Genomic DNA, 22,830 nt, shown 5'->3' on the forward strand with positions numbered 1-22,830 from the left:
CTGCTGAGGATAATTGGACATTGTGGGCCAAGTTGGAGGCACTAAAGGGAATGTATCAACTTTGGTGACTTTGGTTATTTTTGTGCCACGCCCCGGGTCATCACATTTACTGTGCACAATTTAAGATGCTAGTATTCACTTTTAAATGCAACAAAAACTTTAAAAAAGCAGAATTATATTGAATATCATTGTTACACCCATGATATGGACAACTTTCTATCCCCTTGGAGTGGAACATGTCTAGAGCCACCTGTAGGTGAGTGGGACCGCTCAAACTGCTTCCCCCCATCTTTGTCATTCTCTCCTGCTCTTACATAGTCATACTGTAAGAGCGGAAGTTGACGAAGAGGGAACCAATGGGCCTTGGATCAGACAGACTTATGTCCTTAGGTGTCTTCTAGTCTCAAGGGTGGCTAAACCTATAATCCCCCCATCATCATCACTCTCATCTTTTTAATTACAATAATCTACCATCTCTCTCTCTCCGTATAATCGCTCTATCACTACAGTTCTATGTTTTGTAGTTTACGTTTTTGCTACTATTTTATGAATGTGGGGCTGGGCTTCTGGAGTACAGAGATTTACAGTAGCATTTCATATATCCAAGTTATGCTTCTCCCCACAAAGTCATAAATGTTCAAGAGGGAAAAAAAACTAACACGAGGTGCAAAGGATGCATCCCTCTATCTTTGTGTATGTCAAACATTATAAACAAACCTTTGCCAGGTTATGCAGAGCACAACTTTCATGGAAAAATATGGGAGAAGCAGATGGGGAAATTTAAAAGGTTTGAACCCTTCTGGTGGGCTGTAATGGAGGCCTTCTAACAGACTGTGCTCTCCACTGAAATAAATGCTGAGATAAAGTCATAAATATCTTTTTTTTTTACATTGCATTGTCTGAATTAGTTTTAAAATGATAAGAGGAAATGCCAGTTGACATAGCAACATCCATCCATTCAATACTAATACAATCATGAATGAAAAATGAAATGTTTCATTGACTAAAATATGTCTCGCTCCTGCAACAATAGTGAGAAATGGAGGTATATAAATGATTTCTTTTTCTTATTTCAACTTAGGGCAGTTCCACACCACCAAACTTTTCACTGATCTGCAACAATCTTCCCTTCTCTCCTGACCTTGAAACACAGAGAACACTATGAATCAATCAGTGTTTACTCACTCCAGCTGGCCAATAGAAAAACACAAAAAGTATAATCAAATCAGTATCTTGCCTCCTGAGCTACCATCAATCATGGAGTAATAAACATTTCATTTTCACTTTGCATAAAAAAAGAAAATAGCTAGCACCCTGTCCTTATTTGTTAATAAAAACAAAATATTTATTTGTGCATCATCATCTGCTAGCTAACTAAAAATATGGGAGGTTACTATGAGGGGGAGCTATATAGATGGTGGTGTGTAGAAAAGAATGCAAACCCGTGCAGCAGCACGGGTGACTCAGGAGTAAGGCTGCAAGGTAATGGCCCCTCCTTCAGGAAGATAAAAGCCAGCTGTGAATCGGATGTTCTTTGTATGAAGCAAAGACGTTTTGGAACTCCAGCCTCGTGGACATTGCAGTATCTTAAGTTGGTATTTGAAGATTCTTGTGTTGTAAAAATTTTCTTATCTATTATTTTTGGCAGCCTTGCACAATTTTGGCGAGGCTTGTGCTTATCAAAGTTAATTAGTTTGCAGCCTTTAGTTCGTGTTTGTTTTATTGGAAAAGGGTTTGGGTCAGAACAAGTGTATTGGCTGGAAAGTTGAATTCCAATCCATTTGAAGGGCGCCATTTGGGAAATGACTGGACAGCAGAGGCTTGGTGGTATAGGAACATTGTATAAGGATAGTTTGAGTGTAGATGTAATAGCAGCAATATCGCCTTTAGAGACAACTAATTAATCTTCTGATTCCAGTTCAACACGATTCAGAAAACATTGTAGCTAGGCTACCACAGTTTTACCTGACAATATGCCTAATTTCAGACATAGTGCCCATGACTGATATGGAACAACAGTAGATGAAAGAATGCTTTCCTATGTACCGAATATAATACAGGTAGTCCTCCACTTACAACAATTCATTTGGTAACTGTTTGAACGGCACTGAAAAAACGTGACTTATGACCGTTTTTCACACTTACAACCTTTGCAGCATTCCCATGGTCTCATGATTTACATTCAGATGCTTGACAACTGGTTCATTTGTATGATGGTTGCAATGTCCCTGAGTCACGTAATCCCATTGCTTGACCTTCTGATGCGCAAAGTCAACAGGGAGGCCAGATTCACTCAAGAACCACATTAACTAATTCGACAACTGCAGTGGTTCACTGAACAACGGTGGCAAGAAAGAGAATAAAATAGGGCAAAACTCACCTAACCAATTTCTCATTGAGCAATGTAAATTGCTGAGCTCCATTGTAGTCGTAAGTTGAGGACTGCCTGTATAAAGTCAAGTATTCCTACCACTGGAAGAAAAATGGAAAGCAACTGTACCCGGTATGGGAATGGCTGTTACAGGAACCTTTCAGTCCTCGCTGAATATTCAGCAAACATGTTCCCTGACTTGCATTTTAATTATTGCTAGAATTGTATAATTGTTTTAAGCTGTAAAATCAAAAGTTAGGCCCTTTTGAGTTTTTCGATTGTCGGCCCAGAAACCAGGCCAGTAAATATGTAGAACGTGCCATACACGCATTCTTGATCTTCTTGAGTTTCACCGTTAGCCTTTCACCCTACCTCAAGCATAGGTAGATGTGAAAATTTGCATTCCTGCTCTTGTGTAACAAAGATAGGAAGACAGGTGCAGAGGAACGCAAGAGCAGATGTCCAGCAGGTGTGCCTGCTGTGACTTGCTTACTACTGGCTCCCTTCCCCCCATACTACACCTGCCAAGCACAGGTCACTGCTGGTGCAGTATAGTTTAGCCCAATAAATGCTATCTTCTCTCTGTATCCCAACCCTTTTCTGATTCGCCTAAAGAAAGAGTGCTTTTCAGATTCTCCACTATCTAGTCATTATATGCCAGAAGTTGGTGTAATATTTAACAGGCAAGGCCAACTGATACATGGTTGTCAATTGTGTCCATCAGTTATGTTTTTGGAAGCTAGCCTTCACCATTTTTTTTTAACTGACAGGAGTTGACAAAAAGAAAAAAAAACGACATATGTTCTGCCGGGTTTGAGAATGCAATCTTAAATCTCTTTACTTATAATAAACCTTATAGGACAACAGAACTTACTTCCTAGTACAATAGTGCAAGTCTAGCTAAACAAAATGGAACTTGCTTCTGATTACTTAAGCCCACCATCGCCTGCCAAATGAATTACTCCAGTGAGCAAAATTATCCTTCTCCATTTGTTGAAATACACTTCAGAACCCAGGCATATAAAAATTAGTATCTGCTCCACTGGAAAGCAAATATAAGGGATACACTATGCTAACAGAGTGATTCAAGGAAAATGTAATAAATCATCAATAACATCCCAAGGCTGTGAAGTATATTTTGAATAACATGCTTTTAAAACTACATTTTAAAAACATACTTAGATGCATTCAGAGAATAGCAGTCAAGAGAATTTATAAAACTATCACAGAGACTGGAAGCAATAAAAGGTGAGGAGAAGCTGAAACATTTATTAGACACCAGAGTCTGTATTTTCAGAGCTATTTGGAACTACAAAATTATAGTATTTGAACTGAAAATAATCCAAATTGTTAGGCACACCAGTCTTGTAGACAACAAGATTTATTAAGGGGCATAAGAAAATTAAACAATAAAGTGAACCCAAATTGGGGAATGACCCAGGTAAGATTATTTAATAGGAAAAAAACTTTCTCTGTTTTGTCTCATTCTTTTTCTTGTACACATTTAGAATTCTACAGAATGCTTAATGAAACAAACAAAAGAAAGCATGATCTCAATTTTCTCCAAAAGCTGTTTGGATATATAGCAATAGCATTTAGATTTATATACCACTTCACAGTGCTTTACAGCACTCTCTAAGTCAGGGGTCATCAAACTTGACAGCTTTAAGACTTGTGGACTTTAACTCCCAGAATTCCTCCTCCAATCATGTTAGCTCAAGAATTCTGGGATTTGAAGTCCTCAAGTCTTAAACTTGCCAAGTTTGAAGATCCTTGCTCTAAGTCATTTACAAATGTCAGCTTATTGCCCCAACAATCTGGGTCCTCATTTTACTGACCTTGGAAGGTTGGAAGGCTGAGTCAATCTCAAACTCCTGGCTGTGGGCAAAGTTTGTCTCCAATACTGCACTCTAACTACTGCACCACCATAGCGCAGTAGATTTAGTTACTTCTCCAAATGATTTTTTGATCATTGTATTAGCAATGGCCAGTAGTAATCCATGTAAGTTAACAAGTTTAATTCCAGTTTAATTAGAATTTAACTAATTTAATTAAAAGTATTCAACAGAGATTGAATACCTCAAGTTATGTTATTACTTATTTAATAAGCCATAACGTGGGTTTACATGTAAATGCTCTACCAAAAACCATGATTTACAAATTACAATGTCTAAATTTGCTCATCACAGTAAAACAAAACAATGAACTATTCTCAGGTCTTAGTACGATGTCTAAATATATTTGAATATTCATTGGTCTTCTGTTAGGCTAGTAGAAGGAAAAAACCAAAGCTAAGCTAAGAATGCCTAATGATACTGTATTTAAAATAGGAAGGCTGCCTTACGCTTACTGAGAATATATGTATGTGTGTGTGTGTATTTATTTCAATGTATTCCTTTAGTTATTTCATTACTTTATGTATAGAATGTAGAAATGAAGGCAGATAAAAATGCAATGTTGTTTTTTAGTCAGATAATTTTCTTTTCAATGAAACGTATTCAGCAATTTTAATCTAAGTTATTCATTTTTATATGGGTTTTAGTATGGTACTTTATAAACATTGATTTCTGTAAATGTTTACACGATTTCTATAATTTCTCTTATGGAATTCAAATTGACAATATTTGATTATGTAATTCTCGTGCTGAAAACAGCAGCATGGTAGCCCTAATTCCCTGCCGGAATAAAGCAGAAATGGCACAGGCACACTTGATAATGTTTTGTTGACTTATTGCCATCATTATTTGACGATTTTTCATTGACAATAACAATAGCAAATGTGAAATGGGGAAAACTGTTCACAGCTTTCTGATTTTAGTGGGCGGCATTATGTATACAAGCTTTAGGAACGGTTATCCAAGAACAGCTGCTTACAGCAATTTGTAAGCGTATCTAAAAAGTGCTCATAAATATGCCAATAAAATATGTCAACATTACATGTTCACATTCTATTTGCTTTAGGTGTTTTTACAACTGACGGCCATAAAGCCAGGCAGTTAACAGTTCTGTAATGTAAAGTCACTTGCTTCTCCCCCTACTACAATTAAATTAAAAGCCACACTGTTTTAATTACAACCCTGGGTCTTTTTCTTGCATGATGTAGATATATGATGCTCAAATTCTTTGTTTGACTGAGCAGTTAGAGCTGCCAAATTTAAAAAAAAAACCAACAAAAATGTTTGTAGCTGTTGAGAACAAGACAAGTAGTGACAAGATATAGAAGGAAGGCAAAGGATGATTGGAATTTCAGAGTAAATACGGTATATACCAGAGAACAATGGGAAATGGCATGGACACACGACTGGTGGGAGGCTCATTTACCTTGCAGTCAAACAAGGGAGTGTTAAATGAGAATGTAGAATCAGTTCAAAGCAGCCCAACATTCCAAAGGTGAGGCTGGTTGGTAAAGATGCCCCACCTACTGCCTTCCCCAAGAAGTGGCACATGCCCAAAACTGCTAAGCATGCAGTCATTAAATGAGAAAAGGACATACACAAACACCCTGTTTAACAGACAAGTGTATCACAAGCCCACAATATATTTTAAATGCATATTGTGCAGTTTGCTCGACTGCAACACAAACCCTAACAAATTAACTTATGACTGCCCAAAGTGATTTTCCATACAGGCATAGATAATTAACCAAAAGCTTGCATATTTACTTGCATACGTTGAGCGGGCAGTACTATAGATACAGACTATGTACATGAAGACATGTTTATCTCTGGGATAAAGTAAACCACACTTTACAGGATTGCCAGAATTAGAACGACAATGTAAACAATAATATGTCAGTTGGCTTTCTGCAACACAGTGAATTACAGGCTAGTCAGCTCATCTGGGCTTAGTACGTTATGCAAACCCAGTCATTGGAATTCAGGTTATCAATGAAGAAGTGTCTGTCATTCATGTTCTTCCATAGAAATTTCTAAAATTCAATTATGGGTTAAAACCAACATAAGTAATATTTGCCCTAGGAAGTCTTAATGACTGTCAGACAATGGCCACACCATTTGAGAACTCTGTGCATGTAAAGGGGAACCAAGATCCAATATAGCTAGAAGAATTAAGAAACCTATCTTAAGAGGATTGATGAAAATTTGGACAAGTTGCCCTTCTCAAAATGCAAGTGAAAGTACTTGACCTTTCATATTGTTTGATATATCTGATCTGCCCCAAAATATTACACAAACAAGAACTGACAGATAAAGGAGAAATGAGAGTTTGAATTACTTTCCAACTAAACAATCTGGGTCACAGTCCTTGAGAAGCAAGGACTCCAATATGGCAGATCTTTCTAAAGTTTTAGCCAGATCAAAATGAAATAAGAATTTCAGATAAATAGTTCATCAGCGAAACAAAGCAGGAGAGACCTCCTGACCCCCAAATCTAATCTCCTGCATATCTGAGTCAAGTCAAGAGAACGCCATGCAATGTTCACCTTAGGGACATCGTATTACATTAAGATTTGGGTCAAGTCTATACCTGCAAGTCTGCAAGCTGAGCAGCTGATTTCTCCTGGAGGCACAGAGCCTGAGCCATAAATGCATGCATGTCTTCCAAAGAAAGGCTGTCCACCTAAGAGGTAAAGTTTTAAGACAGAAGCTTAGCTTTTGTTACAAATAAGCAGAAAAATTCTTGCTTTGTTCATTATCTGCATTCCTTTTTAGGGGAATGTCAATCTTATACCTTATCTTATTTTGTACAAGCTGCTTTTAAAATCTGAATCTGCATCAGATCTTCACAGCTGCAGTTGGTATACCCTGTTGTACATTCATTTTCCCTAGGGTCCTAGTAAACTTTAAATACATACAGTATGTGTATACACACACATACATACACGGAGACGTACCACTTTGGCATAAGTCAGAAGTACAATCCAATATTAAGCACTTTAGAAATGCTACTTTTGCTCAATTGTAGTTTAATTTTGAAAAAGGTTGGCTTGGTCTTTGTTAACCAGTTTTGTTATTTTATGCAACATTATAAAAAGGAGTTACCTTTGAAAAATAACTTCCTTAATGTCTTGACTAAATTAATACATGATAGAAAGGTGACGGAGTAAAAGCAATCTGATCTGAATGTTCGCTACAAAGGCAAGAACAAAGATCCAAGCCACAGCAATTTCCTTTAGTTAGCTCCCTAGCAGTAGGCAACGGGAATTTAGTCTGGTGATATTAATGTGAATCACAACACATTCTTGAACTAGAATCTAGCTTTCCCAGTCTAGTATTATTCATTTTTGGAACTGCAATTTGCAGAATTTTCAACTAGCTAGTATGAAGATCGGGATGGGTAGGAATTCTGGGATTCACAGCTCGTGTGAATATAGCATCCAGTGAGGACTGTCAGCTGGAAGTAGGGTAGCATGTAAATTTAATGCAATAACAATAACAATAATAATACACAAAAAATGACAGCGTACATAGCAAACGAGATAACTATGCTGGGTTTCATATCACAGATCACGAGTCGAACACTTCCCAAGCGTTTAGGACTGCGTGATGTATTGGCAGATTATGCAAGCAGATCCCAGTAAGGTGGCCTTCTGCAGCTGACCAATGGTGATTTTGTCAGCACCAATTGTTTTTAAGTGCTTGCCTAAGTCTTTAGGCATGGCACCCAGTGTGCCAAGTACCACTGGAACCACCTGCACTGGTTTATGCCAGAATCTCTGCAGTTCGATTTTCAAGTCCTGATATCTGGTGATTTTTTCAAGTTGTTTCTCGTGGATTCTGCTGTCACCAGGTATGGCAATGTTGACAATCCACACTTTTTTCTTCTCCACAATCATAATATCCAGGGTGTTGTGTTCCAAAACTTTGTCAGTCTGTATTTGGAAGTCCCACAGTAGTTTTGCATGCTCATTTTCTATCACTTTTTCAGGCTTATGATCCCACCAGTTCTTTGCTACAGGTAGATGGTAGTTGTGATACAAGTTCCAGTGGACCATCTGAGCAACTGTGTTATGACGTTGTTTGTAGTCAGCCTGAGCGATCGTCTTGCAAAAGCTCAGTATGTGATCGATGGTTTCGTATGCTTCTTTGCAGAGTCTGCATTTGGGGTCATCAGCAGATTTTTCTATTCTGGCTTTGACTGCATTCGTTCTGAAGGCTTGTTCTTGGGCTGCAAGAATCAGTCTCTTTCTTCAGCGTTCTGTTGGTCAGCCATAACCAGGTCTTTTCCTTATCTACTTTTCCTTGGATCTTTTCAAGGAACTGTCCATGCAGTGCTTTGTTACACCAGCTGTCAGCCCGAGTTTGCATCGCTGTTTGCCTGTATTGATTCTTGGTTTGCTGCACTTTGAGCAGCTTCCTATTGTTGACCTCTATCAAAGCTGGTTCAACACTGTCTTTCATGTAATCTGCAAAAGCATGCTTTTCGTCTTTGACTGTCTGCTTCACTTGCAAAAGTCCTCTGCCACCTGCTTCTGCTTTTCTGGGCAATTTATTATTATTATTATTATTATTATTATTATTATTATTATTATTATTATTAAATCTTTAGTGAGGTTCACAGCCTTTGGGGCTGGTTGATAGTGCAACAGCTTGAGTCCTAGCCAAGGACCTAGGAACTTTCAGGTAATATCGGAGGATATAAGCTGTTCTAAGTAAGGTGGGTTTTTTTGTAGAATCATGGTATTCAAATCTAATAAATTCAAAATTTCCAAATAGCGAGTAACCTTTTAGGTATTGCTCCAAGGGCTCCTATTACAATTGTGATAACACACAATTTCTTTTTCCAAAGTTTCTCAACTTCAATTTGTAAGTCCCGATACTTTGTGATTTTTTTCTTGCTGCGTGTCTACAATTCATGTATCACCAGGTATTGCAAGGTCAATGAACCAACCCTTTTTCTTTTCAACTATTGTTACGTCAGGTGTGTTGTGGGCCAAGTGTCTCTCCATCTGAATTCTGAAGTCCCACAAGATCTTGACTTTTTCATTCTCCAGAACCTCAACCTGATATTCCCGGTAGTTGTTACTATACTCAAATCCAAACTTTTGGCATAGTTTCCAATGAATGATTTTAGCTGTTGTTGTTATTATTATTATCATCATCAGCAACAAAATCCTTACAACATATTTTTCCCAACAGTTTTTCTTTTTATGAACCATCTTCAATATTACAATCCCATTAATGTATCCATCTCCACGGATGTGAGATGGATACATAACTAGAATCAGTATTAAAATGGGTAGTGGTATCTTTCAGCAAAGGAAATGGTAACATACCCATAATCTCAGATTACACAACCTTCCACAGATGTAAAGTGTGCAAGCCATAATTTTAAGATAGGGAAATCCCATTCCATGTCCTCTTCAGCAATTCAGTGTATGACTGGAGATAGACCCAATCCAAGACATCAAATAATTCAATTTGCAATTTACTTATTCTAGAGCAGGGATCCCCAACCTCCAGTCTGTTGCATGCCAGCAACCGGGCCATGTAAACAAGTGAAGCCCCACCCTTGGGATGCAGGCAGCACATAAAACCATGCTCCCTCCGGTCCACAGAAAAACCTCTTTCCACAGAACTGATCCCTGGTGCCCAAAAGCTTGGGGTTTGCTTGCCTAAAGTACATAGAAAAACAGGTTGAACATGCAAGGAAGAACTTGGGTTTTCTTTACTTGCAAAACGAGGTAGAATAACAAGGAACAGAGAACAAAGAAAGGAGTTTCCAGAGCCCTGAGGTCCTCTGCTGAATCTTGAAGGTGAAAGCATGCCAGAAATGTCCAAAGACGTTGCTTCTCAGTCTCGGCGCTCCTGTTGAGCCACAGGGTTCTCAAATTAGGATTGCCACCTAGGAAAGAAATCCATCAAGGTGTCACCATTGTAGAAGCAAGCTATTGAGGGTAAGGCCATGGCATTTCAATGAGAAACATCACACTTGCAAAAAAACTGTAATGAGCTACAAAGAGTACTAGAGAAGGGACTGGTACAGGTGGTAGTCCTTGACTTACAACAGTTCATTTAGTGACTAGTCAAAGCACTGAAATGGCATGGAAAAAAGTGAGTTATGACCAATAGACCCGGTTTACCCAGGGTTAGGTTGGCTAATGTGAGAGGCGTGGCCCATCCTCATCCTCCAGCTATGCTGCACATGCAGGACAAGCCTCCAGCGACAGCCAACCTGACCCTGTGTGAACTGGTTGTTAAATTAACCCTTCCACTATCAAAGTGGATCCTGGGCGCTGCGCTGCGCTGGAGAAATGGGCAAAGGAGCAGCCAGCACGACGGAAGGAGGAGGGAGAAGAAAGAGGGAAAGTGGCCTTTTCCTTCCCTCGCCCCAGCCACTCTGTTGCCCCTTTCTCCACTGCAGTGCGGATTTAATCTGCATATTGGAAATAGTCTCAAAATAAGGGCACAATGGTTTATTAATCTTATTATCTAAGGGATAATTAGAGAATGCAAAACCAGAGTACCTCCATGAAGCTATTACATACAATGTTTAACAAGAACACTTTTTAGTCCCTTATGTTAAACTGCATTTTATATATCTTATAATTACTGCCTCCCAAAAAACAGAGATTCAAATCTTACTGTTTATCATGTTTACTTAACCGCCAAAATAATGATGAATCTGAAGTTAAAATTTTACATCTAGTAAGGGGGTAAATTCTTGCCAGAGAATATTTTAATTCTGTATTTTAGACAAACTGGGTACCATTTTAAGACCCAATTGTCCAAGCTACATTTAGCAGCGTAACTTCCCCCCCCCTTTTTAATCATTACAAACAGGAATTGCATTCCTCTGAGTAAACTGCTTGGCTGCTATAAATGATTACAGTGTTGAGGTATAACTGAGTGAAAAAAGAGCTTGTTTATTTAGCAAACAAAACTCACTTAACCAAATGGTACTTTTTTCTGAGGATCCAAAACAGAAAAATAAATATTTTGTTTTTCACCCTTAAGACTACTTTCTTTCCAGGTGTGAATTTTCTTAAGTTTAAGGCCCCAGGTTTAAAGAAAATGTGTACTTTCCCACCCAAAGCTACATGGAATTCAGGAGTATCACACCATGCTCTACCACAAGAATATCTAAATATCCCACAATTAAAGGCATTTCTGTTTTTCTCTCTTTCATTTCTTGTACATATTGCTCACAATTTTTTTTCTTTTCTAAAAAAATGAAGGTCATATGCACAAATTTCTGTAGGAGCCTTTGAACTGAGAAGTAATTCAGGAATACTTTTAATTAGCAAAATAATACATGAGCAAAAAGTTATAAAACAGAAAGAAAGTTTATCATTAAAAGCTAATGTGACAGTCTTCAGGTAACCTCTAAAAATCACTTGACACTTATAATGGTGGCAATAATACAAATATTTTAGGAGGCAATCTTAAATCTGTTCATGCAAAAGACTTGCTGGATTCCATTGGGGTTTCTTCCTAATAAATGTATTTAATACTGCAGCCTAGGCTATTTAGGAATAAGTCCCACTAAAATATTATATAAAATCTCAAACCTTTAACTCCCTGAACAGCCTGAGGTCTGATTATCTGAAAAAATATCTTGCCCCATACTCAAACTCTTCAGAAATCCTTTTCCAGATACCACTGATGAATCTGATAAGGCAAGTGGTTATTAAGAACTGGGCCTTTTCCGGAGTATCATATTGTGCCAGACAGTTTCTGGTGTTTCTACCTTTTAGAACCAAATAAAACTTATCATTCTTTTTATTCTTATTTATTTATAAATAAGATCAGAATTTCAAATTTTAGAATGTGAACTTTAAGCGAAGGAGAAAGATCACCCTATCTTTAGATTTTTGGGTCACAATTTTCTATCTGATTCTGTCTAATAAGCCACAGGTTTTAGTAAAGGACAAAAACAAAACAGATTCTAGAACCCTCAAATGATGCTCATTTCTGTGCAAGTTGCCACACAGCTGCCTGGCAATTTCCCTTGAAAGCATCTTAATGTGCATTCAGCAAAGAATTATGTAAGATATAGATGCACAGTAGATATGGAAAGCTGTTTCTGACTTTGATCTTAGATTGAAGAAGGATGTCCCTTGAGAATTAGCATCAGCCAATACCTCATGCAAATGTGTGTGATCAACTAAAATCTAAAGGATTCTTTTCTACTAAATTAATTTTTAAAAATCAGAATTTTTTTTGTTGATTTACCAATTTAATCACAATTTAGTAAGTTAGTAAAGACTGCATGACTGGATTCTGACCAGTCACAACATCATTTTTTTGCTATAGATTATTATTTTCTGGGAGCTAAAATGTTGTCTTATAAATAGACATTTATTAATCAAACTATGATTAGCATCAGGTTATGAGTTTAATCATTGTTAAATAGCAATAGAGTTTAATGGAACATGATTTTAACTAGTTTTGTTTTGTAATGCGTGCAACTATATATATATCCATATGTACATGTATTGATTAAAAATACTGTTTAAACAAATGTGAACTTGAATTTGTCTTTCTTCATTGACTTCAATTGAAATGCAGTAGTAAAACATTTTATGATTAAAGTGTCCCAGTGCCAAACTCCTTATTTGGTGAACTATAGTTTCATCCTGCCGAAAATAAAAGTGACCAGTCTAAATTAATAAAAGTGCATGAGAAAATTTCAGGCATATAAAATTAGACTGCTCATTTAGAAAAAAAAATATTTGCTTTGGAATATTGTACTAAAAATAAACTGGAACTTTTCTTTTCTGAAAAAGAACACAACAGACTTTCCTTTCTGAGGAAATAGCAAAGATTGCTCAAAGGCAACCTGTACTATAAATCCTCCTTTTGAGGGAATGTTTTATTGAAATTTCTCATACTTATAAGTCAGCCCAAATATAATTTTCTGCAAGCAAATTCCATAAGAGATCGCTCAGTTGTTGCATCCTTAGAAGGAAAAAAATAGCAGAGTATAAAATTATTTCCACATGCTGCATGCTGCCTGCATTTTAAAAACAGGCTATTCCTTTTTTCACTGTCACTCCTTTCTCTAGATTTAGGGCAGATTTTTCCGCCATAATTGAAATTGATTCATTCTCACCTAAAGAATATAGACCATTCCTCAGCAGTCTGGCCCAATAAGAGAAACAGGCTCAGTTTTTAAGTGTCTTAATTTCAAGGCATATTATTCAGGCAGAGTGTTCAGAACAAAAATGAGAATTAGAATTAAGAGTTCATCCAGACTGACTTTTTCTTAAATCAAATTTCTACTGTTGTTGTTGTTTTGCATACAATGCACATAATTTCTCCTCATTGTCATCCTCATTACCAAGGCGATGAATGACTGAATCGGCACAAGGTGCCCTAAGGATGCTCCTACAGTATGTTTTTGATTGTCCTAGATATGAAACGGGAAAGTGGCTGATTCATGTTAGATCACTCACCATCTACTTCATGTGAGCTATGCTAATTCCTAGCAGGTTTTCATGCTATCCTAGCTCTACCTGCAAATATCAGGAACAGAGCAGGAAACCTTTGGCACACAGAGCATCTGTTTTATTACTGAAATAATAATTTCCTCAATTATGCTAATTACTATTTTCTTTTTATTTAGAGAGGAAGGATTTACTTGACACCTCAGCGAATGTTTATACTGGTTTCCCTGGGGATGGTGAGAAGAATGGAATCTATCAGATAAATCTATTGGGCAGAATATCCTTAATCATTAAGCTGAAGCTCAATCAACCACTTAAATTAAACTTAAGTCCCCTGGCATCTGATAAACTAGATTCTTATTAGGAAAACTTTATGTCATGCTGTATTTGCTAATAGGGGGCACGATAGCTCAGCCATTAAACGGCTGAGTTTTTTTGGCTGGAAAGCAGACAGCCAGAGTTTGAGACCTGAGCGCTGTATGACAGGGTGAGCTCCTGTTATTTGCTCCAACTCCTGACAACCTAGCAGTTCGAAAGCATGCAAAATGTAGATAAATAGGCGCCACTTTGGCTGGAAGGTTACTGAAGTCTGTATTTTTATACTGGCCCATATCATGATGACAAAACCATCTCAGACAACACAAGCTCCTTCAGCTTGAGAATTGGAGATGAGACAAGCACCATCTCCTTGAGTCAGTCACGACTGACAGGAGAACCCTTTAATATTAGCTAATAGTGAAGATCAAACAAACATCTCTTTATACAGACTAAACCTCTTGAATTATATACTGTTTCAAATCCTAATCTAACATGAAGACTTTGTTAGAAATGTAATAAATATGCAGATCTATCGCAAGTAATAAGGATTGAGAGGTTGAGATTATCTGGATCAGCCTTTTCTAATCTACGATTTTAGTGTATCTGGAGGACAACAGGGGAAGCCTAATCTAGACCCCGAGCACTCTAGTTTATGGTTAAATAATTATGAACATAAATTGTACTACCGTTTCTCCAACAATACGGCCTCCCCCAATAGGAAGTCCCAGCATGTTTTATAGGCATGAAATGAAATTAAGCCCCTCCCCCCAAATTAAGGCCTATATTAAAACATGCGAAATGGTGGGGAATGGTGGTGGGGGCTTGCCGTTAGGAAGTACTTTTGTTGCACACCTGGATATGGTGATGCCTGCGTTGACCCCGATACGAAGTGCTCCACCAATGCCGAGGTCAACATCCACGCCGTCGCCGCCCGCCCGAAGATGCAAGGGGGGGGGAAATTAAGTCACCCCGCAAAAAGACGGCCTAGCCATTTTTTCGGGGCTCAAAAAAAAAAATAAGACCCAGCCTTATTATATGAGAAACATGGTAGTTTACTCTGGGTAAAGATGTCTTACCAGGAGAAAGGGAAATTGTTCCTTGTTACAGTCTCTTGATTTCTCCTTATTGTTCAATAGCATTAACTGTAAGGGTTGTATTCTTGAAAGGAATAGAAATACAGTCTTGGGATATTTTGGGATTCCACCATGAGTAATTTGTAAATTTTCTTAAGTACGGTGCACACATCATTATGGCTGCTTCCAGTAATGTGTGATTGTGTGCACATACGCTTGGTGGGTGTGGCTTGGTGGGCATGGCAGGGGAAGGATACTGTAAAATCTCCATTCCCACCCCACCCCAGGGGAAGATTACTGCAAAATCCCCATTCCCTCCCCACCCCCTAACCTGCTTTCCAGCTCCGTTCTCCTGTGCAGGGCAACATAAGAAGACCCAGTCGATAGCTGGAACTCGGGAGGCAGAGAATAGATGGGGGCGGAACTAGTCAGAGGTGGTATTTGCCAGTTCTCCGAACTACTCAAAAATTCTGCTACCGGTTCTCCAGAACTGGTTAGAGCCTGCTGAATACTACCTCTGCCCAATCTATTGTTCAGAGTTCATTCTTGGTAATTAAAAGTATATGGGTAATGTTCAGGATTCTGCAGTGAATGCTTCTATCAAATATGACTGAGTACTAAATTAGGGTTGGCTGGACTCATAAATAGCAGGGCTTTATTAGAAGTGGCATCTTAACTTAAGATTTCATCCTTAAAAAGAAAAAGGTGACTCTTCTCACTTTAGGACAAAACTATTTTTACCTACCCACATATGAAAATTGACCCACTCTGAATCTTTCTTGCTTCCTCTCCTTATGTTTTACTTTGGAACAATGCTGTTTGGATTTTTTAAAATTATTAAAAGAGTTGTTCTTCTGGTTCTTGATGCATGGAATTTTACTGATGTTTATTATGTTTAGGGGTCATAAACTTTTCTGAGGTTTACAAATCTTCTTGGCATACTACGATTAAAAATTTTTTTAACTTGAGTTAGTAATCCCTGATTCTCAAAATTACAATGTCAGATAGGATATTTTTTAACAAACATTTTATATTTAGTTCATATTTTAATACAGAAGGAAATCACGTTCTACCTGGCAGCTGTTTGGGTTGCACTAGGTCTGGCTGCTGCAAGGAATTTCCAGCATATACAAACCATTCCTTGACTACAGGATAAGCTCCACTGGCATCTAAAGAATAGAAAATTGGCTTAATGAGTTTAGATGAGAACAGATATTGTATGATTTGTAAATATAAGGGTATGATGATTTAGGCTCATTCTCATATCTTAATGAGGATTAAACCTCAATGGATCTTACATACAAATTTCCTCAGAATTGTACATTTAGAGCAGGGATTCCCAAAACTTTTGCCATCACACCTCTCTTTATTATAATCTTAATGCATATGCTTCCCCTAAAAATCCAAACACCCAAATGAAGAAAAATAAACTATAAAAATGCATTGAAACTTTGGAAAAGATTTATTGTAACAATATAACTAAAAGATTCTTCATACCCCGAGCTCCATCTGCACCTACCCAAGGGAGGTAAACAGCATTCCATATTTTAAGAGCCGGTATTGTACAGAACAATGCCGGCTGCTTGCAATTTGGCAGTTCAAATCCCACCAGGCTTAAGGATGACTCAGCCTTCCACCCTTCCAAGGTCAGTAAAATGAGGACCCAGATTGTTGGGGGGCAATATGCTGACTCTGTAAACCGCTTAGAAAGGGTTGTAAAGCACTGTAAAGTGGTATATAAGTCTAAGTGCTATTGCTCTTTGATTGTTCTGCAATTTTCAATACCACTGAATATGGCATCTCTCTTGATCACCTAAGAGGCTCAGGAATAGGGTGCATTGCTTTGCAGGTTTCAGGTCCCATCTGCCAAGTTACTTTCAGATAGTGTCCCTTGCAAACAGATATTCATGAAAACAGGAAAAACCTGCACAGTGTCTATTTGAATTGAGCATGTCAAGAATTTTTGGGTTACCCCACATCAAAATTGTGCAAAATTACCATCGTTTTTGAGCTATCGTGATCCAAATGGACAGAAAAAAAGATTCAGTGTGCTGCATGCTGTCCTTGGTATACAATGGTCACCCTAGCCCTACACCAGGAACAAAGGAACTGTGAAATTGTCCTTGAAAAAAGGCCCATGTGCATTGGAAGGATGCAATCAAATCTTCACATGGATGCTATTAGCTGCTGAGATCTACAGCTTGCATTAAAGTTATGATTATTCACGCAGGCAGCATGCACACAGGAAACCAGAAGAGCAGCTCCCAGTGCGTGCATGTGCACCGACCACCTGGTCTTTCAGCTTCTAACGCACATGCACACGCGAAGACCAGGTGGCAGCCAGTTTCTAGTATGCATGTGTGCATGAAGACCAGCTGGCCGGCACGTGTATGCGCGTTAGAAACTGGCCAGCCAGCTGGTTTTTGTGTGCGCCTGTGTGTTAGAAGCTGGAAGACCAGGTGGCCAGTGCACATGCACACACTGGGGGCTGCTCTTCCGGTTTCTGGTGTTCCCACAAGCGAAGACCAGTTGGCTGGAAGAGCAACAAGCGATGGCTGGCGTGCCTGGGAGAGATGGCTCTATGACCCACTTCTGGCACGCGTGCCATAGGTTTTGCCATCACAGGTATAGGGTCTCCTGCTTGAGCAGGAGGTTGGGCTAAGACCTCCAAGGCCCCTTCCAGCTCTATTCTAGTCTAAATTATGAAACGTTTGGTACGATTACAGAGTTGATGATTGCTTAATGAGTGCGGTGAGAATGGCATATGATGAAATTAGAGTACGCAGGAGAATAATTAGTGAATGGTAATACTCAGTAGGAAGTAAGATAAGGATGTATGCAGGGGTGGGCTTCAAAAATGTCAGCAATGGGTTCTCTGCCCTGTTGCTGGGTGGGCGTGGCCATGGTGAGGTGACCTACTGGAACTTCTGGGAGGCCATTTTTTTCATCCTCTCCAGGCTCCGGAGGCTTTCCTCGAGACTCTGGGAGGGCAAAAACTCCCCCCACAGACTACGGAGGCCCTCCAGAGGCCAGAAACGGGCTCATTTCCAGGAGGCCCATTTCCCCCCCTCGGAGCCTCTGCATGGGCCCTGCAGTTACCTCACATCCAAAACGGGTCACATGGAGACTCCCGGGAGGGGCAGGGCGGGATGGGTGGAACTAACCAGGGGTGGGATTTGGTGGTTCGACGAACCAGCCCTAACGTTAGCAATGGGTCTGCCCGAACCCGGGCGAACCCTTAGCAGTCCACACCTATGTATGGTATTCCCTTGGCTTCTTAATGCATTTATGAATACAGTACCTTCACGAAGAATTATTTGTTACATTGGAGGTGTTTGGCTGGGGACATGAAAGTACAAGTACTTTTGTAGCAGATGATACCATGTTAGCTGACAAATTGAGTAATTTGCATGAATGTTAGATAGCTTATATAATGCAAAGAGAGGTCTTTATTTGAAAATTATTCTATCAAAGATCAAGGTAACTGTATGTTCTGACCCAAACCCTTTTCCAATAAAATAAACACAAACGAAAGGAACAGAAACCTTTTAATGATTCATATGAATCACCAGTTAAAAGGCTGCTGCACTAATTAACTTTGATGAGCACAAGCCTCGCCAAAACTGCACAAGGCTGGCAAGAATAACAGATAAGAAATATTTTAAAACACAAGAGTCTTCAAATATAAACTTAAGATACTGCAATGTCCATGAGGCTGGAGTTTTAAAACATTTTTGTTTCCTACAAAGAACATTCGATTCACAGCTGGCTTTTATCTTCTTGAAGGAGGGACCATTACCTTGAAGCCTTAACCCTGAGTTGCCCATGCTGCTGCAGCTGCTCTTTCCTGCGAGCAGACCTGAGCACACACACACTTGGCACAGGCTCCTCGGGAATCTCCTCATCGCTGCTGCCAGCCACCACAATCTCTGAAGGCAGCAGTCCACTCCCTAATGGTCCCGGCCCCTCATCTGATTCCTCGCTTTCCTCAGCCGTCCACACCTGCTGCTAGCTAACCACAACACTGTATTCCATATATCTGGAATAAAAAATGTATGCTTCCAAAAACTAAAAAGTCATACATAATGTTTCTGTTTCATCCCAGGTTTTGTGCTAATACCCAGAGGTGATATTCAGCAGATTCTGACCAGTTCTGGAGAACCAGTAGCAGAAATTTTGAGTAGTTCAGAGAACCAGCAAATACCACCTCTGATTGGCCCTGCTCCATCTATTCTCTAACTCCCGAGTCCCAGCTGATTGGCTGGGTCTTCTTTTGTTGCCCTGCACAGGAGAACGGAGCTGGAAAGCAGGTTAGTGGGGTGCAGAGGAAATAGGGATTTTGTAGTAACCTTCCCCTGGAATGGGATGGGAATGGAGATTTTACAGTATCCTTCCCCTGCCACGCCCGCCAAGCCAAGCCATGCCCATCAAACCATGCCATGCCCGCCAAGCCATGCCTACAGAACCGGTAGTAAAAATGTTTTAATCCCACCACTGCTAATACCGGTGTGACTACGCAATCTATTTGCAGAATTGCTTCACCTTAAGTTGTACTATCTTTTTCCTGTCAAATTTCTACTAAAATTCATTTTCCTTCATTATTATTCTAAACATATTTTTTGAAAATAAACATTTAAAAGAATCTGCTATACTAGGCTACACTGTTTTGCTCTGCTTGCTGATTATTAACATCTTTCATAAGTATTTGATGATGGGGTTTTACAAAATCTCCTTAAAAGGTTCAAAAATGCCCCAGCCTTCAAGTGCACACAACTCCCTTTAAATTATTTCCAATGGTCTTCTAATTAATTACATGTGCCTTGCCGATAGTATTAAGGGCTAATCTGTATATCTATGCGAGCCTTGCATTTAGAAACTGCACATATCGCTTTTTCAAAGCTTGTGCATAAGGATATAACCCAATTCATTACTCCCAGCTTTGAGGATTCAACAGTAAATTTCTATTGCACCCTTTACCTTTTGCAGACTCCAGCAGGATGGAATAGATGTGCTGGCGAGCAGGGCAATAGATAAGCGCCTGTCCAGGAAGGGATGTATCATATTCATCTTCCAACGTGTTGCTGCATTCAACTTCTGCATGGCTTAGGATATTGTATATCATATGATTTTCAGCTCGTATGTGTTGTTCTTTAGCTATCTGTCATAAGCAAAATAAAAAAAAAATGCTTTTGCTGTTGTCATTCTATGCTTAATGGGTTTTGTTTTTGTTTTTACCTTCAGAACACACCTTTAATTCTTCTTCCAGTTTATGAATGCCACAGAGACCCTAGAAATGATGTTGGTGACACCTGGAAGGAATAAAATTTTCAGCCCTTTTGTTATGGGAGATTAAAATAAACTAGATGGACTAAACCTAGCATTGATTTTCTGTAGTTATGTTACTGTTTGTTTCACTGATGTTTGCCTCTCTCCCTCCCTCCCCTTATGCCATCTTCAAAACCACTGAACTGTTCCACAAAGGCCACAAAAATTAACCTAAGGGACATAGATGGACTATGAGTAGTCCAACTTTGTTGTGTATCATGGGGAGACTAATGAGGATTTAGTGTAAAAGGAGAACAGACTATCCTGTACTCCCTCCAAAGAAAACAACATAGAGAAGTACTAATATTTAATACGGTAGATAAAATATCCATCTATGTAGCCAAAGTACCAGCTCTTTGTAATTGCCTGAATTCGGGTAACCCAGGTAAGGAATTACCTGAAAGATTTCTTGATCTAAACAAATAGGGAAATCTTTCTTCTGCTCTTCTGCTAACTGTAATGTAGACCTGAAGTCACAAGGAAGCCACGGAGAATGCTGTTCAGGTAGCAGATAAGATTCTATTCCTTTGCGCAATATTAATTTGTCTGATCCCAAAGGCAGCATTTTTTCCAGATCCATCAAACTTTCACAAACACGTGGAATAGTTGAAATATAATTTGCCACAGCAATAATAGCATCTGCTTTCTTGTCACAGCTTTGCCTTTTTGCCCGATATGAAGATAAACATTGATTCCTAAAACCTTCCATTGCTCTTTCTGGGACAATGTCTGTGCCAAGGAGGCAAGCAAAAAGAGGAAGGTCTGGGACACTGAGACCAAGCCAATGGCAGAGATTTTGTCTTGAGTACATTACTGTTTCCAGTGAATCCAAGTGTAGCTTACCAATGGAAAAATAAGGAACAGTATCGTAAATCAGGTAATCTGTGTCTTCTCCAAGAATCCCCATGCAATTGTTCTTTTGTGCGTAAGTTGCTATTTCATAGTCTGCTTCTTGCAGTGAACATATCGTCTCCTGGCCAAGAGTTTTCAAGGCAAAACGTGTGAATGTGGCCAGCCCAGATGGTATAAAGAACATTCCTCTTCCAGGTTGCTGTTTATTCGCTTTGATGAACTCAAAGATCTTAGCTATTTCTTTGTTATTTCTCAATCTTCGTTTGACCCATTCGTTTCGCTTTTTTTGCTCCACAAGGCCATCAAAACAGAATACTAGTTTGATACCGGCAGTTGTAAAGCGATTTATGAAACTGTCCAAATAAGAACGATATTCACGCCATTGGCCCCCACAGACCCAAGATTCTGGTGTATACCAGTGTCGAAGACAAGACATAGCATCTACCACAAGGACAGGAACAGATCCAGGATAAGTCCTACAATGATTTTCAGCCACATCTTTCAGATTCATCACTAGGCATCCATCCGGACAGGCAGTGACCATAAACGTATACAAGCCTTTAACACCCATACTTGTACTACATAGAAAAGCTCAATTTCTTCTCCCAGCTAAAAAAGAGAAAGAAGAGAATAGTTGTCATAATGCAATTTCAATCCATTTCAATTTCATCCTAAGGAGAGATAAGATGATAGGATTTTGAAGAAGTATTCTATTAAGCTGATCTCAGCATTATTGTTCACGCTTTAAAATACAACTGACTTTCATAAATCTTCAGATAGTATTTTTATTCATGGTACCACCTAACATCAGAGTCTTCACACTTTGAGAAATATGTTTAATTTGGGAAACAATATACTATTTTTGAGAAATGTTGAGGAATGCTTTCAGGGGTATGATAATGTCAAAGTAAATGTGGACTTTGAAAATAATGTTAGATATGTCCTATAAGCCAAAATAGTCTTCTAAAATGGCTGTCACCCCAAGAAGCCTTTTCTAGAAAGGTAATGATAATTAAACAAAATTGGTTAACCTAGGCTGAATTGCTAAATTTTGTAAAGAAGAATTTAACTTAAAAATAAGAGGAAAATTATAATTTGAAAACAATAAAACTAAATTTGAAGGAGAGCTCCACACAGATGATGATCATATTATTGTTAGTATGTATAAATTTATTGAAAATGGTTCAGAAGATAAATTAAAGATTGCATGATACAATGGGCAAAAAGATTTAAGATATAATATACAGTTGGATCAATGGAACAGCATGTGCAACAATGGGTTGAAATTTAGACTGAACTATAATCTTACAGATAATTTTTATAAAATGGTGTATTATTGGTACCGGATAAATTGTCAAGAATGCATAAAGGAATTTCAAATATTTATTGGAAATGTAATCAAACTGAGAGAACAGTTTTTCACCTTTAGTGGATATGTAACAAAGCTAGAAAATAACAAGATCAAGTATTTATTTTGATGTAGGAGATTTTAAAAGAGAATTGGATCTTGCTGGCAATTTGCCATTTGTACAAATATAAATATA

The 22,830-nt window shown here is 38.6% G+C and overlaps 1 protein-coding gene across 4 annotated transcripts in view; it reads right to left on the bottom strand.

Moving 5' to 3' along the window:
• Positions 1 to 22,830, bottom strand: part of FAM120B (family with sequence similarity 120 member B) — a 38,659-nt gene that overhangs the window by 12,529 nt on the left and 3,300 nt on the right. For all 4 annotated transcript variants that reach the window (XM_087937674.1, XM_026705151.2, XM_087937685.1 and 1 more), the window contains 5 exons: positions 20,832 to 21,895; positions 20,087 to 20,267; positions 16,183 to 16,278; positions 10,002 to 10,174; positions 6,857 to 6,949 (listed from right to left, as the gene is read on the bottom strand). In XM_087937674.1, coding sequence (XP_087793800.1) covers positions 6,857 to 6,949; positions 10,002 to 10,174; positions 16,183 to 16,278; positions 20,087 to 20,267; positions 20,832 to 21,857 — 1,569 coding nt within the window. In that variant the 5' untranslated portion in view covers positions 21,858 to 21,895. The remainder of the gene's footprint in view (positions 1 to 6,856; positions 6,950 to 10,001; positions 10,175 to 16,182; positions 16,279 to 20,086; positions 20,268 to 20,831; positions 21,896 to 22,830) is intronic.

This window comes from Pseudonaja textilis, chromosome 1 (genome assembly GCF_049901715.1).
Source record: "Pseudonaja textilis isolate UNSWEBS1 chromosome 1, rPseTex1.2, whole genome shotgun sequence".
Lineage (NCBI taxonomy): Eukaryota > Metazoa > Chordata > Lepidosauria > Squamata > Elapidae > Pseudonaja > Pseudonaja textilis.